The sequence below is a fragment of the Cottoperca gobio genome, chromosome 18, assembly GCF_900634415.1.
Source record: "Cottoperca gobio chromosome 18, fCotGob3.1, whole genome shotgun sequence".
In the NCBI taxonomy this organism is placed as follows: Eukaryota; Metazoa; Chordata; class Actinopteri; order Perciformes; family Bovichtidae; genus Cottoperca; species Cottoperca gobio.
The window spans coordinates 3,593,489-3,607,840 of NC_041372.1; the positions used below are offsets into that span (position 1 = coordinate 3,593,489).

Sequence of the window (14,352 nt, forward strand, 5' to 3'; positions counted from 1 at the left end):
AAAAACATCTTTATACTGTTGTTTCATGTGTGCAATTAAAGGTTATTTATTGGACTAACTTGAATAATGTAATATAAGCAGAGCGTTTGGATAAGTGAGTGTCAGGAAGTATTATCTCTCCTGCAGTAGTGAACATTTTCACAGAATTGAAAATTGGGTTCCATATATCAGAATAGCATGGTCATATGACACAAGTCACAAGGCTTGATTAGGCACACACCACACACCACACACACACACACACACACACACACACACACACACACACACACACACACACACACACACACACACACGCACACACACACTGGCCAGCACTAATACCAGGATGACATGCCTTCAAGTAGCTCAACATTTGACTAAGTGCAGCCACCTGATGATCTGAATGGGTGGTAACACACAGATGTGATGTCCCAGTTTAAGAAACATGGATTGTGCATTACACTATGATGAGCTCCACATTGTGCTGTGGTGCATCATCATGTATTATATGACATTATTATAGTGTAAACTTTCCACATACATAAATAAACAGATGCAGCATCCCTCCTTTCTTGTTCCCACAGCTGTTAGTTTATCTTTCTGGGTTATCCGTACAAACCAGCTCCTGACCCGAAGAAAATTGCTCTGTATGACAACCAGTGTTGAAGTTCGTCAACCGATCAGTGTGACGAATAAACGATTTTTACGCATTGCATATCTGGTGGCGCTGAAGGGAAGCAGTGGCTAATCGAAACTAAACACAGGAGGGAATCTTTCTTTTGGAAAGGTTTGTCTACGCGATCAACTGGACTATGAGTGAGAACTGAGTGAAGCCGACCGAAAATAACCAAAATAACGCCGGAAATCAAACACTTGCACCTTCAAAATTTAAGCGCGCGCCATTTGTTGCATCGCATAAAGAGGCAGGTGAGTTGTGGGGATCAAAATGATCTCATCTGGCTTTATTGACAGAATTGTAAAACGTTTTTTTTGCAAAATGAGGTCAGTACGATTTTCATGGAGTTTTTGTTTTTCCTTATTTGTAAATCTGTAAATCCTTCTGGATATGAAAATGAAATCGGAGATTTTAATTGATTTCTCCAGTTGTGGAGGTTTAGGAAGATAAGGAAGACTAAAGGGGAAGATAAAGGTAGAAATCGATGTTCCTATACTGCCTAGATTTATTTTATGTCTGTTTTATTTAGTATATGCACATTTATGTTTGTCAATTTTGAACTAAAGTAATTTATTTTTTCTTCAATAAATGTTTTTATTTTTGAAATAGTTCCAATCTCTAAATATATTCATTTATCTTTCATACCATCTGTATTATTACATTACTATAATTAAATGGAAATAATAATATACTTTAGCCTGTATTTAATCATCTTCGACTCAATAATAATACTTGAAATGATCAACTTATACTCACACTTCTCTGTTTCTTCCACACATTCTTCAATAAATGCTCATTATGTTCGTTAATTATCGTTGCTACTATGCGCGTCATTTTATTTTGAAACGCTTTACCGGAAGTTTTGTTGATCTTATTGTGGCTGGCTTCACGCTGGTGTCTTCCAGACAGGAACCTGGCCGCAGGACGATGGCGTTAACGGGGCTGCTGCTGCTGGAGTTGGGTCTGTACACCAGCTGCTTCATCTGTGGGATTGTTACCGCTGCATCCATCACCATAGTGCAGGTGACTTCACACAGACATTATTAAACTAGTCTGATCTTTATGCTTCTTTTCCCTCCGTCCTCTTCCGGGTAACTCACTTGTTCGCTGCGTGTGTGCTTGAAAGTTTCAAGTTTACCAAAGAAAAAAACTAAAACTCCCTTCAGAGGTTGTACTTATGTGTTCTTAATTCTACAATTAGTTACTTTTTCCATTCATTTGCATTGTCTGTTCTAAAATGAACATCATAGTATGCTACTTTGTTTGGCGTAAAACCTTACAACTATTTTCTTTCTGCTTTTCTACGTTCAGAAACAATCAAATGTATGCAGCATGATCATTTCTACGTTTTTATTGAGTGTTGCCTCGGACATATCTGTGTATTTACCAGTGTTATTATGTATTGTATACATATACATGCACACTACAGAGGGAGAATTAGAGAAACACTGTTATCATCACCACTTCATTCAATTAGCTGCACTCTCTTTACACCACATGCACTGTGAAACATAACACTTAAAATCCCTTCAACACAACTTTCTCTTTCTAACTAATCAGGAAATGTGTGAGCTGCGTAAATACGTGCTGTTAATGTGCGCGCGCGAGTAATCAGAGAGTCATGTGTCCAGATACTGTTCTCATCATGTGACCAGGTGGTCCTCGTGCCCAATTATTCATTCTACTTCTTTATTAGAGTCAGGTGCTGCAGTGTATGTGTGTGTTTATTGTGTATGTGTGTTACAAAACTGAAACAAAACAGTTGAAATGACTAAATGAAATGTCTGTCTCTCCTGCCTCAGGGTAACTTTGGAGGTCGGTGTATGCTTTATGGGCTTGTCAACTACAATGCTACAGCGAGCCTCATTGGGGTCCGCTCATCCAGCTCCCCATCTCTGTGCTACTTTGTGTCTGGCATATCCGTCATGGTGGCCGTGGTGTGTTTCTCACTGTCTCTGTACTGGGTGTACACGTTCTGCATCGACGGGGAAATCAGGAGGTAATAGCTCAAGTGTTTGTGTGTGACACTTGCTTTATGACTAGGTAATCTATTGTTTGCAAGTTTGACACAGCGTGAATTCAGTTAACATCAGTATACATTGTCCACCTCTGCTCCAGAGTTGTATTCTTAATATAAACAGCATGAAGGGACGCTCAACCCAGACTTCTAAAATGCTTTTGGGCGGGTTTGCAGGATGGCTTTATTAGATTTTACTGCAAGTTTTATTGACCTAAGGACAGTAGGTCATGCTGTTGCATCTGTCATATGTTACAGGCTGTAGTTTGACGTCATCTCCTCATTTGTTCCGAGGTTGAAATAACATTTTTCCATCGCTTAAAATAAAAAAAAAGCTCCTGGCGTTCTCACGCTCGTTGTGTTTGTTCTGGTCTCCACAGGGAGCGCAGGTGGATGAACCTGATTGTAGCTGTGAGCGGCGTCTTCCTGTTCTTCCTGCTCATCACCGGGTGCATGTTGAAGATCGGACGCGACTCACTCTGCGACTCAGTCATACAGAATGTTCACAACATCACCAGGTACACACACACACACACACACACACACACACACACACACACACACACAATGCGGCTGCAGACACATGCATGCACAGGCATGTTCACACAAAACCAAAACCTCACCAACCGGTCATAAACAAAACTAAAAACAACATTTAAAACCTTGTGAGCTTCAACCTATGTTTGCTCATTTATCATTATTTAAAGTACTTACTCTTTCAGTTGCTCCGTCAGTAGAAGCTCCACTTTCTTTTCCCTCCTGAAAGCTGATATGTTACTGCACAACCTTTGCATCTTAGTGGATAAGTTTGATATTTCCCGATGATTTTGAAGGACAGCTAAGACGTCTCCTTTTAAGTAACTGTTAACACCTTTTGATAGGATACACATGATGGGTTGAAACTTAATTATCTTAAGTAACTTTCTAACATGCAAATGTATTTCTGTCTCCCAAGATGTGAAGAGGCCCAGGCTCGAAAATGGGTCAGTCCACTTGAAGGGGAAAGGTTCTACAGCAGTCTCTACAAAGCCGAGGTCAGTGCAGCATTACAGGTCCTTTCATGTCTAGAATTAATACAATAACAAGTTCTCATAACTGGTTGCATTACGTTGACAAAGGGACCAATTATTTCCATGTACTAGTCAACATACCTGATCTACTTTAATTTCAAACCAGGAAAAATACAATTTTGCAAGGTTTTCATGTTCTGTCCTGCAAAAAACTAGCATAACACTTGTTTTTAGTTTTAAAGTTGCAACATGGTTCTTCAGTTTGATTGGAAACTTTCCCTAACATTCAGGAACAAGAGGTTTTAAATAAAAGTGACCAGAAGTAAAGTAAAGTAGAGCAAAAGCTGCCGTCAGCATTACTGTGAACTCTGACGAGACACTACAGAGGAAACCCAACACGTCTTCTTTCAGACTGGTGGAGGGAAAACATCCAAAATACACATTTAGCTTATTTGACTCACTTTGTCTGTTTGTGTCTGTAGATTTCTCCTGAATTCATCAAAGGTTAGCGTTACATAATGTCTGATTTGCATATTAAAGTTCTGAAAACGTGTCTCCCCTCAATCAGCTGTAAGAACCACCAGTGCTTCAAAAAGCTTCCTGATTTATTATGAAGTATAATTTGGTGGATGTATAGTTGTATGTGTCGGGTGTGTCCGTCACTAACTGTTCAGATTCAGGAGAAAGAACTTCACATCGTGCGTCACGTGTTCTCTCCCCTCAGACGGCGGTGTGGGTCAACTTCTTCTTCTGGGTCATCATCGCCGTGCTGGTGTTCGTCCAGAAGCGTCAGAGCTCAGTGACAAAGATCATCGCGGGAGGGTTCGGAGGGTACGGTGGGCCGGCCGGGGGGCTGTTCGGTGACGCGGGGGTCACGGCCGCAGAGACGGAGCCATTTTTCAACAATCCTGCAAGACCACAGTGAGGACGGGGGTCACAGATGACTTACAAGCACAGCATGATCATGTGGGAGCAGAGTAGAGAAAGGTTAAATACATGTGGTGTGCGCTTTGCTTGTATTTCAATGAACACATAATATTACCCATGAAGCTCGTACACATAATAGAAGCTTTACGACGAGGATGGGATTCGAACCCACGCGTGCAGAGCACAATGGATTAGCAGTCCATCGCCTTAACCACTCGGCCACCTCGTCATAAGATCATTATATTTACTAAACTATAAAATGTGTAGAGTCTCTGAGTCTGTCTGATGCTGCCTGACCACATACTCCAAAGATTTCAAATGTCTGACTTCTGGTTTACACAGAAATGTGTATTTGTTGTATTTTGTTTACATAACAAGAAATGTAATTTTTTTTTTGATGTGACTAAACACATATTTTTACTCATGTTATACATTTTTAAAGCATAAAGGCACAACGAGTAGGATTTGTCGGTCGAGGTTTGTAAAGTTGGCCAATCCCAGATTCACTCTCACTCTGGAGCGTGTTCGGCTGGCGTTTCGCCTCGCTATGTTTCCATTTGTTCTGTGATGTGTCCGCCATTTTCGTAGCTTCCTCTTGGATGCATGCTTACGATCTGGCACCTGGTCGCTACGTTTGATGCCCAGAAACGTCCCGAACACGGCAATACATCTGCTGATACACTGACGAGTCCAGTGGTTCAAAGTGAACATCCATCTCTTTGTGCCTTTAAAATAACATTTGAAATGTTTGTATATTGAGTTTCTATTATGTGCCACCAGTTTCTTTTCTGTATGTTGTCTTTATTCTTTATTTATGATTTAATTATGTCATTTCACATTAAAGCCAAAGGTTTGTCCTGAAATGTTTGTCATGTGATCTGAGAACAAACCCTTTGCTTAAAGAAACACTTGCATAAAACTATGTTACATTATGCGACGAATAATTCAAATGTTTTTTTTTTTACTTTGAGGTGTTTCTCATGTGCTGCCACTCTTTTACATCTAATGTCTAAGGTGCTCATCAAATCCTGTTTTTGAGATTTTGCACCTGGTGTAACTAAACAGTCTGTATGTCACGATATCAACCACGTGGTTTGTAGTGATTGACACGTGCTACTTTTGAAACCAATAAACCAAAGAGTTAAAACTCAGCGACCCAGATGTGTGTTTCAGAGGAGACACGGGAATATAAATGTAGAGCTGTGTCTCCCTCTGCTGGCTGATGACAAGTACTCACCTGTAGCGGAGATGCATAGTAATGTCCTTTATGTTTTAAATATTTTAATAATATATATTTATATATATATATATTATATATATATTATATATTTTTATAATTATGTCTGTTAAATATCATTTATTATGACAAAGGTCATATTTCTGTATCTGGAAAAAGTTTTATATGTGATGAGTCTTAATCCTCTTATTGTGGCTATGAAGTGATGTAATTATTCTGCTCCTGTATTGGTCCGTCGGGGAAATTATTAGCACTTTTTTTGAGTACAAATAATACAAAAATAATGTTTATTTTGCCATCCCACCCAAGTAATATATATATAACATATTAAGATTTAAGTTCCAGTTTCAACCCAAAAACCCCAAAACAACAATTTATTCTAAGCACCTAACAAAACATCGTAATTACGCTGCACGAGCTCGGTATATCGCGTCACATTTTGTATGACCGGTTAGCTCAGCTGGTTAGAGCGTGGTGCTAATAACGCCAAGGTCGCGGGTTCGATCCCCGTACTGGTCATAACTTTTCAGTGATCGCTATTTAACCATCTAAATAAAGTTCTCTGAATTCAATATGAACTATAACTCATAGATGATATCGAGTGACTAATAGCTAGTTCTTGCTCTACCTCTAGTTGAGTTCTTTACTTTCTATTCAAATATGGAATCTTTGTTTGTCCTTCAGAGTCAAGAGATTTCTAAAAAAAACAACTGAATTCTTTGTTTTGAAATTGAATATAACTGAAGGAGTTTCCCAGCAGTTGCCCGACAGATCAAAATAGACAGCTTACTCCATTACAGCATGACTGCCACACTCTTTTATTAACTGTGTAATCTCTGTGGATTACCTGCCCTCGCTTGAGCCCTGAGGTAGAATATCATGTTCACTGACGAGAGAGAGAAAGGAGCGACGGCGAGGAAGAACATAGTGTGATAATAAAAGAATATAAGGAAGACATACTGGCACTTTGAAGGACGAATTTCAACGGTTTTGTAAGTGAATTTCTAATAGCCACTTCCACCTGTAGTAGAATCCACACCTGGAGTTTCTGATATTTTAATATGTACACAGGAAGTCTGAAAAGGACAACTAAGAAGAGAGAGAACTCTGGAGGACGTCGAGGACTGTCTTACACTCGAGTCTCAGAAGACCACAAAGATTGTGATAAATTTGACTTTGGAGTCTATGGTAAGTTTTCAAACCATTTGGCTGTTATAACGGGAATACACAAATAAAGCTGTGTGTCTGTACATGTCTGAGAGAAGAGTAGAGGGAATCAATGATGGAGTTTGATGGTAGGATAGAGATGAAAGAGAAACAGACGAGCGTAGGCCACTGTAGACTGAGCTAAGCTGTGATAAGCCTCTTACTTCACTCTCCACATCAAATGTTCTGTTTAAAACCTGTTGATCTGTGCTGCACTTCTATTGATACACTTGATCGGATTGTTTTGGCAGGATGGCTTCAGTTTACCGCCAAAAACTGAAGAGTCCTTAAATCTCAAAATTGGAAACATATACATACATATAAACATATACGTACATAGATACATATACATACTGTACATATACATACATACATAGAAACATACGTTATAGGTAGAAGTTCTGCATTCAAAATGTTACTTTAGTAAAAGTAAAAATGTATTAGAATCAAAATGTACTTAAAGTACCAAAAGTAACGACCCATTTCAAAAATATTACTGGTGTATATTTTATAATTATCATTAATGTGCTATATATACTGCCTGGTTTGTTTATTATATAATTAATCTTTATCTTCAAAGTCAGTAAAGATATAGTAAAAAAGTATAAAGTAGTAAGAAATGGAAATACTTAAGTACAAGTTATATATATTTGTACTTCAGCACCGAGTACTTGAGTAGATGTACTTAGTTACTCTCCACCCCTGTTGAGCCAATCATTGTGTAATGTGCAGCTCCTGGTTTGACCTCCGTCTCTCTCCGTCCAGAACATGTCTGATAATCAGTGTGAATCTGTGGCAGTGAGCGTGGAGTCCCTCCTGAACGATGCCAAGAGGATGCAGACGCAGTGCCGTGAACGCAGCGAGCAGCTCTCCATGGCCGCCACGCAGCTGAGGGAGGAGTCGGCCTCCCTGAGGGAGCAGTGCGAGTCCACCCAGCTCGACATGGCCCACATCCGCCGGCAGCTGGACGAGCTGATGGACACCAAAGCCGCCTTCGAAGCCAAGGAGAGGCAGGCGCGTAAACTCAGCAAGCACCTGTGAGGAAACCAGGAAGAGGAGGAGGGAGGTGTCATGAACTGTTATGCATGATTTGCACTCGAGTGGGGGTGAGGAGGGGATGCAGAAGGGGGTCTCTAGAAACTCTTTGGGAGGAAAGGACAAGCGAGTAAAACCAGAACGGTCAGGATGCAAAGTGATGAGAAAGATAATCAGGGAATAAGTTCTGAAAGTTGGTGTCGACTTCGATGGACCCCAGAATGTAGTTTAGGACAGAACATCGTTTAGGAATGCTTATTAACCAAATCAAAGCAAAACAGAAGGAAAGACTTTATCAATGTTGACAGCTCGTCTTAGCTTTAGCCTCGTGTGAAACAGATGCACAAGTGAATACGCACAAGAATTGTCTTTCACACTCTCATGTTAAATAAACACTGTCCAAACACACTCGTCTCCTGTTATTCTCTCAGGCATCATTAGTTTAATGTCCTCACTTCTCTTCCACTTGAACTCAACTGAAGCTTCACTTTGCAGGCAGGGTTAAAGTCCTAACATAACTGCACCACTGTATAAGTAAAGAAAGGATGTCTCAGGATGCATCAGATCGTTCACACAGGAGAGAAACCACAGCACTGTGAACTCTGTAGAGAGGAAGCATCTGCACACACACTCACTGGAGGAACGTCCTGCCAGTGCAGCAGGTGTGCCGAGCTTGGACGTGGTAAAGCTTCTTAGTGTGCATGTTGGCTACTTGGGAGGACTTGGGCCGGGGTTAAAGAAAAAGGTTGCATCCGTCTTAATTATTCTGTTTTAATGCAGCGCTAAGTGGTCCAAACACACCTGTGTGTGCGTCACCAGCGGGTGCAGGCAGGCTCACAATTTGTTTGGGGAGTCAGTGTTTCTTTATAGTTGATAATCAGCTGTTCACACCGGCTGCAGAGCTCTGTGGTGGGGTGTTGTTCCACTGATGTTTAAGTTATTGTGTAACCTAAAGGAGTCTTTAATTGAACAGTAGCATCATAGAGCAACATGCTGCCGGCCTCTTACTCAGCGTACTGACACGATCCATCTTCTCACTTTGTTCTCTGCAAGAAAGCCATTTCCCAAAATCTCAAAACTTTTTCTTTAAATGTGTAAAATATAGTTGTTTTTTTAAAACGTACATTTACAGTTGTATGTTGAAACATTCCTCAGGTGGGGGATACTTTTGTCTACCTAAAAAGGTACAGTTTTTATAATTTATGTGTGTGTGTGGTCATAAAACCTGGAGTCAATCACATGAACACGCAAACACTTAGTCACAAAAGATCAACATTTTAATCACCATTATAAATCATTCTATAAATACATGGTTGTCATATCATTAAGAATTTATTTTAAATAGCAATAGATAAAAACAAGCAGTTGGTGGGGGGGGAAAGACGCGGATAAAAACAACACAACAAACGTCTGGGTCCTGAGGAGACAAAACTGCAACCATTAGTGGAAGTAGCTGGGAATGTGTGTGTGTGTGTGTGTGTGTGTGTGTGTGTGTGTACATGAAGTTTGGTTTCTTTGCCAGTGGTCTTCAATAAGATCCTCCTTCATCACCGCTCTGAAAGAAAAACATGAGTCTTACAGGAAGAAACCAACACACACACACACACACACACACACACACACACACACACACACACACACACACACACACACACACACACACACACACACACACACACACACACACACACACACACACACACACACACACACACACACACACACACACACACACACACACACACCTTCTCGAGATTTACATTTTTGAAAATTAAAGATTCTTTACTCGGGTGAAAACAATATTTACTTTATATTCATTTGATTACTGAGTTGGTAGAAATGACCCAAAGTGTAAACAAAGCGGTGACAGGATGACTTACTTTCAACTTTCTTTTTTAGTGGTGACAGAGCTGCTTTTGCCTGAAACACACAAAGAGACCAAGTTAACTAAATGTATCTGTAAATGTATTTAGCTGTGTGTGTGTGTGTGTGTGTGTGTGTGTGTGTGTGTGTGTGTGTGTGTGTGTGTGTGTGTGTGTGTGTGTAGCGTTGTGACTTTAAGGAATTTATTCACCTTCATTTAGTGTAATGTCAACAGTATGAGAAATGTTGGTGTATTTTTCTACCTTCTTGATAGCAGTCCAGTCTTCGAGGATGTCGATCTCCCTCAGCATGTAGACGATGAAAGGCCCTGCGACACAGAGTCGTATTAAATCATCGCAGCCTGGCAGGAGGAAGATAAACTAAAAGATAAATGAGGGAGAAGTTTTACCTGAAACCAGAGCTACTTTCTTTTTCCTCTCCGACCGAGCCAGCACGTTCTTTCTTTTACACTTCTTTCCCTTCATCTCGTCACTCCACTCTGAAAATATAACTTTCGTCACATAACTCGTCACAATATTTGTACGGTACTCAAATTCTAAATCCACATTGAAATGCTCCGGAGCATTTCTGAATGAAGCTTCAAACTATGATGTGCAGTCCTAATCCAAACAGTTTTACTGTTCACTCAGAAATGTAAAGATTATTGTCCAACAGTAAAGTAGATATAATGTTCCCTGAAGACCTGAGCTGAGGTCGATGTTCTGTCTGTCCTCCTCCAGTCTTCTTATCTTCTCCAGCAGCTCAGTCTTCATGGCATCAAGCAGCAACGACCGCTCACTCTGTTGCACACGGTCAAACATAAATAATAAATACACAGTTTCAGTTTTGTAGAAAGTTTGCATGTGCATGTGTGTGCGTGTGTGTGTGTTACCTCCAGGTGCTGCTTCGCTCCTTGTATTTCACACTCGTACTTGTGTTGCATCACCTGCAGACACAGCTCTCTGTACACGCCTGCAGTTACAGACAGAGAAGTTACTTTTACACGTAGACGGAAACAAACAAACATACATTTGACTTTTCCATGTTTTCTGTGTAGCTGCATGTAAGTCTTTTAAACGACATTCAAGATGCTGGTTATAATTGAACACACGCAGAATAATGACAACTGAACACAGCTAAAGAAACTATAACTGAGGAGCAAAGGAACATTACAACGAGATATTGTGACGGTGTATGAATAAGAAGTTCCCTCAGAGCTGCCCTGATTACATCCCCGACTCCCTTCAACCTGCCGGAGCTTCATGTCTGTGAAACAGCCCCACCCAGTGGCCATGTGTTGCATCACATAATCAGTAAATCAGTCAGAAAATTCTCTTTTTATATCATATTAAAGTGAATATCTTACACACATGTTGCAAATACAACGTGTCATAAAAAATTTCTTCAGATATGTTTGGCCCTTAATATTTGCATGTTAGATTCCAAATTACCCAACAAAGTCACAGCTTTAACTTTAAATTAGAACATAATTCTGCTGTGTTCAAAGGGACTCGCAGTGTAAAACAACTCAAGCAGTTTTTAATTCAGTTTTCCTTGCGTGTTTGACGTACCGGCCACTTGTGTTTGTATCTGCATGTTGTCCTGTAGTGCAACCAGCGGTTCTCTGTATTCTCCAGCCTTCCCTGTCAGCACCTCGTCCAGGTTCACCTTCACCTGATTCTGCCGCTCGCGAAACAACCTGCAACCACACGGCGGCGTCACTCTTTCCTTCCTTTTGTCTCCATCCTTCATTCGACTGAGGTTATTTCAAATCCCAGCAGAGAGACACTGAATAAAGTTTCTTTGACCCTCCGGTTCAAACTTACTTGTCTTTCAGCTCCTGAAATTGTTTTTCCAGATCCACCATCTCATCCAGACACTCTCCTCTCCTCCGCTCACAGTCTTCATCATCCATCTCTTCACAGAAGAAGACAGAAACAGTGACACTGCATTCAATCAGAGAACAATTTAGCAGAGTGTTTGGGTTTTACCTGAACTCTCCTCTTCCTCCTCCTCCTCCTCCTCTTCACTATCCTCCAAGTCGCTCTCCCTCTCCTCCGCGCTCTCCTCCATGGTCTCGTCTCCATCTCCACCTCCTCTTTCACCCTCTCGCGGTCGCTGCAACTCTCCGTTGGCCTCAGGGAGTTGTGACTCTCCTTCAGCCTCCATCTCCTCCTCCGGCTCCCTCACAGGGGGTTGGGCTGGCATGGCTGGCTGAGAAGAGACATGCAGACACACACAAAAGTTTAAAAGTCAACCAAATCTGATCCGTCCTTCTCCTGTTCAGCCATGTCATTGTTGAGTGATTATCACTTGTTCATTTTTTGGCAACTAATTGTTAATTTCCCCTGTTGTTTGTAACATGTTTACACCATCAATAGTCTAAATATTCTAAGTAAGATGGCTTTATTACATTTATGTTTCTTGATTTTAGTTTTTTCTTGAATAGTCAACTGGAAATTACATGCACAACTGCAAATATGAAAAGTAGTGGGCGCCTAGTTTTAACATGGCTATTTTAGGTTCCCTTACTGCTCACAGAGCAATTTAATTTGGAACAAAACTAATGTTTGCTGTAGGGCTGCAACTAACAATTATTTTCATTATCGATTAATCTGCAGGTTATTTTCTTTTACAATCGATTAATCGTTTGGTCTATAAAATGTCAGAAAACAGTGGAAAATGTCAGTTTCTCAAAGTTAAATGTCTCGTTTTGTCAGTCCAAAACCTAAAGATATTCACTTTAATATGATATAAAACAGAGAAAAGCAGGGCATCTCCATATTTGAGAGCCTGAAAACAAAATGTTTTGACTTTTGCATGAACCATTACTTTAAAAATGTATCCATTATCAAAAAAGTTGTTTTTTCTGTCCATCGATTAATCGCAGCAGCTCTAAACTGTTGATTTACTTGTGTTGATTTTACTCATTAAGGGAGATGTTGATGAATGACAACACTGCAGCTGGGTTACAATAATAGTAAACCACAACAAATAGCACAGAAAGCAAATAAAAGGATAAATCATACTATGTTGGTAAAGAAGCTTACTGTGCAGATGGATAATAATTTGAATATAATAACACTGGGACATCGAGATACAGTATGGCTTCCGTGTCTGTCAAGCCACATAGAAAAACACAGCATAACCGGAAATGACCCCATTTAGATTGGCTATACAGCCTATGATCTATACAGCCTATGGTCTACAAATAATTTACCCCACACCGAGTCATTGACGTTTAATGCAAAGTAATTACAAATTAAATATAAAGTGATTATATCCTTTTAGAATTTTACGACGTCCATTAATATGACTTTTATTTTGTAGCAGTACCGGACGTCCATTTCTAATAACTTGACCACTGGTAGCTTCCGTGATGTCATACAGTAAAAGACGTTAAACGTTAAAGATGAAGTCCACGGTAGTAGTTGGACTAAAATAACGAGCCGAACTGAGTCTGACACCTTATAATGCCTGTCTATTTACTTACAACCCCCAATAAATTAACCGAGACTCGTCGTTACATTTTTATATAAAATAAACCACAGTGAAGTCAAGTGCAACTAGCTAACGATTGAAACCACAGAGCGAGGGGATGACTGCTCATCACCATAACTGTCGGGACTATTTAAGTTCACCTGTTGGCACATATTCCCTCTACACGTAGTAAACAATATAATCAGCGTTTAAATGTCATTAATCACAACGAAGCATCGCCTCGGCAGCTTTCATACTGACTCTATCCTCCAACTGTACGGATTAACAAGTAACGTTATCCGTCCATGCAGGCAGGCGATGCTGTTCGTAAACCTCACCGGACTACAGACACTCCGCGAGCCTGCTCACCTTCTCCCTCTGCGCGGCTGTAGACAGTTAAAGTATCATTTTCTATATTTTCATTTTAAAAAGTACTTCCTCTTCACTTCAGTCTTCAGTTCGACACTTTGCCGGACTCTACAACCCGCGAATTCAACCAATCAGCGCCGAGCCGTTCGGCTGGAGGGACCAATAGGAGCGGCTATCCCCAGACGTATCTCGTCCAATCAAAATGCCAAAGCAGGTTTTGTAGGCCAATCAGAATCCAGTTCGGTGCTGTAAACCCAGCAGAATTAGTCCAATAGGATTTACTTTATAGAAAATACCGCGCATCTTCCTTTTTTTCAATCGCATTATATTACGTATTATAAAATAATGATGCTGGGCCAGACATTAGCCAACAACTAGTGTTGGTTTATTCATTTTAAGAATGATTTATATCTGTTTTTACTACAAAACAGTAAGATCAAAACAAAAACCTTTTTTTTTAAAAGGGAAAAGGTTTTAAAATGTTTATACAAATGTATATTGTTATGGGTTTTATTTATTTTATATTGCACCAACTGCTGTGACTGAAAAC

The 14,352-nt window shown here is 40.2% G+C and overlaps 2 protein-coding genes and 2 non-coding genes across 8 annotated transcripts; 2 read left to right on the forward strand and 2 right to left on the reverse strand.

Annotated features, from left to right (window-relative positions):
• The first annotated feature begins 792 nt into the window (after window positions 1–792).
• tmem179ba (transmembrane protein 179Ba) lies at window positions 793–5,475 on the forward strand. 3 transcript variants are annotated; one of them, XM_029454950.1, is made up of 6 exons: window positions 793–909; window positions 1,564–1,681; window positions 2,461–2,657; window positions 3,056–3,193; window positions 3,631–3,709; window positions 4,410–5,475. In XM_029454950.1, the coding sequence occupies exons 2-6, from the start codon at window positions 1,586–1,588 to the stop codon at window positions 4,608–4,610; spliced, it is 711 nt and encodes a 236-aa protein (XP_029310810.1). In that variant the 5' UTR covers window positions 793–909; window positions 1,564–1,585; the 3' UTR covers window positions 4,611–5,475. The 3 variants fall into 3 exon arrangements, with proteins under 3 accessions (XP_029310810.1, XP_029310811.1, XP_029310812.1); XM_029454951.1 differs by lacking the exon at window positions 793–909 and having other exon boundaries at window positions 1,574–1,619; XM_029454952.1 differs by lacking the exons at window positions 793–909; window positions 1,564–1,681 and adding an exon at window positions 1,765–1,826.
• Window positions 4,760–4,841, reverse strand: trnas-gcu (transfer RNA serine (anticodon GCU)). Its single transcript has one exon. It is a non-coding gene; the product is annotated as a tRNA-Ser (tRNA).
• An 819-nt stretch (window positions 5,476–6,294) lies between the features above and the next one.
• On the forward strand, window positions 6,295–6,368 carry trnai-aau (transfer RNA isoleucine (anticodon AAU)). Its single transcript has one exon. It is a non-coding gene; the product is annotated as a tRNA-Ile (tRNA).
• Window positions 6,369–9,345: 2,977 nt separating this feature from the next.
• On the reverse strand, window positions 9,346–13,949 carry brms1 (BRMS1 transcriptional repressor and anoikis regulator). 3 transcript variants are annotated; one of them, XM_029454971.1, is made up of 10 exons: window positions 13,803–13,949; window positions 11,945–12,167; window positions 11,780–11,870; window positions 11,525–11,652; window positions 10,846–10,925; window positions 10,657–10,753; window positions 10,363–10,452; window positions 10,217–10,281; window positions 9,971–10,010; window positions 9,346–9,645 (listed from the first exon to the last, which is right to left on the reverse strand). In XM_029454971.1, the coding sequence occupies exons 2-10, from the start codon at window positions 12,159–12,161 to the stop codon at window positions 9,638–9,640; spliced, it is 816 nt and encodes a 271-aa protein (XP_029310831.1). In that variant the 5' UTR covers window positions 12,162–12,167; window positions 13,803–13,949; the 3' UTR covers window positions 9,346–9,637. The 3 variants fall into 3 exon arrangements, with proteins under 3 accessions (XP_029310831.1, XP_029310832.1, XP_029310833.1); XM_029454972.1 differs by having other exon boundaries at window positions 13,772–13,925; XM_029454973.1 differs by having other exon boundaries at window positions 13,695–13,840.
• Window positions 13,950–14,352: the final 403 nt, after the last annotated feature.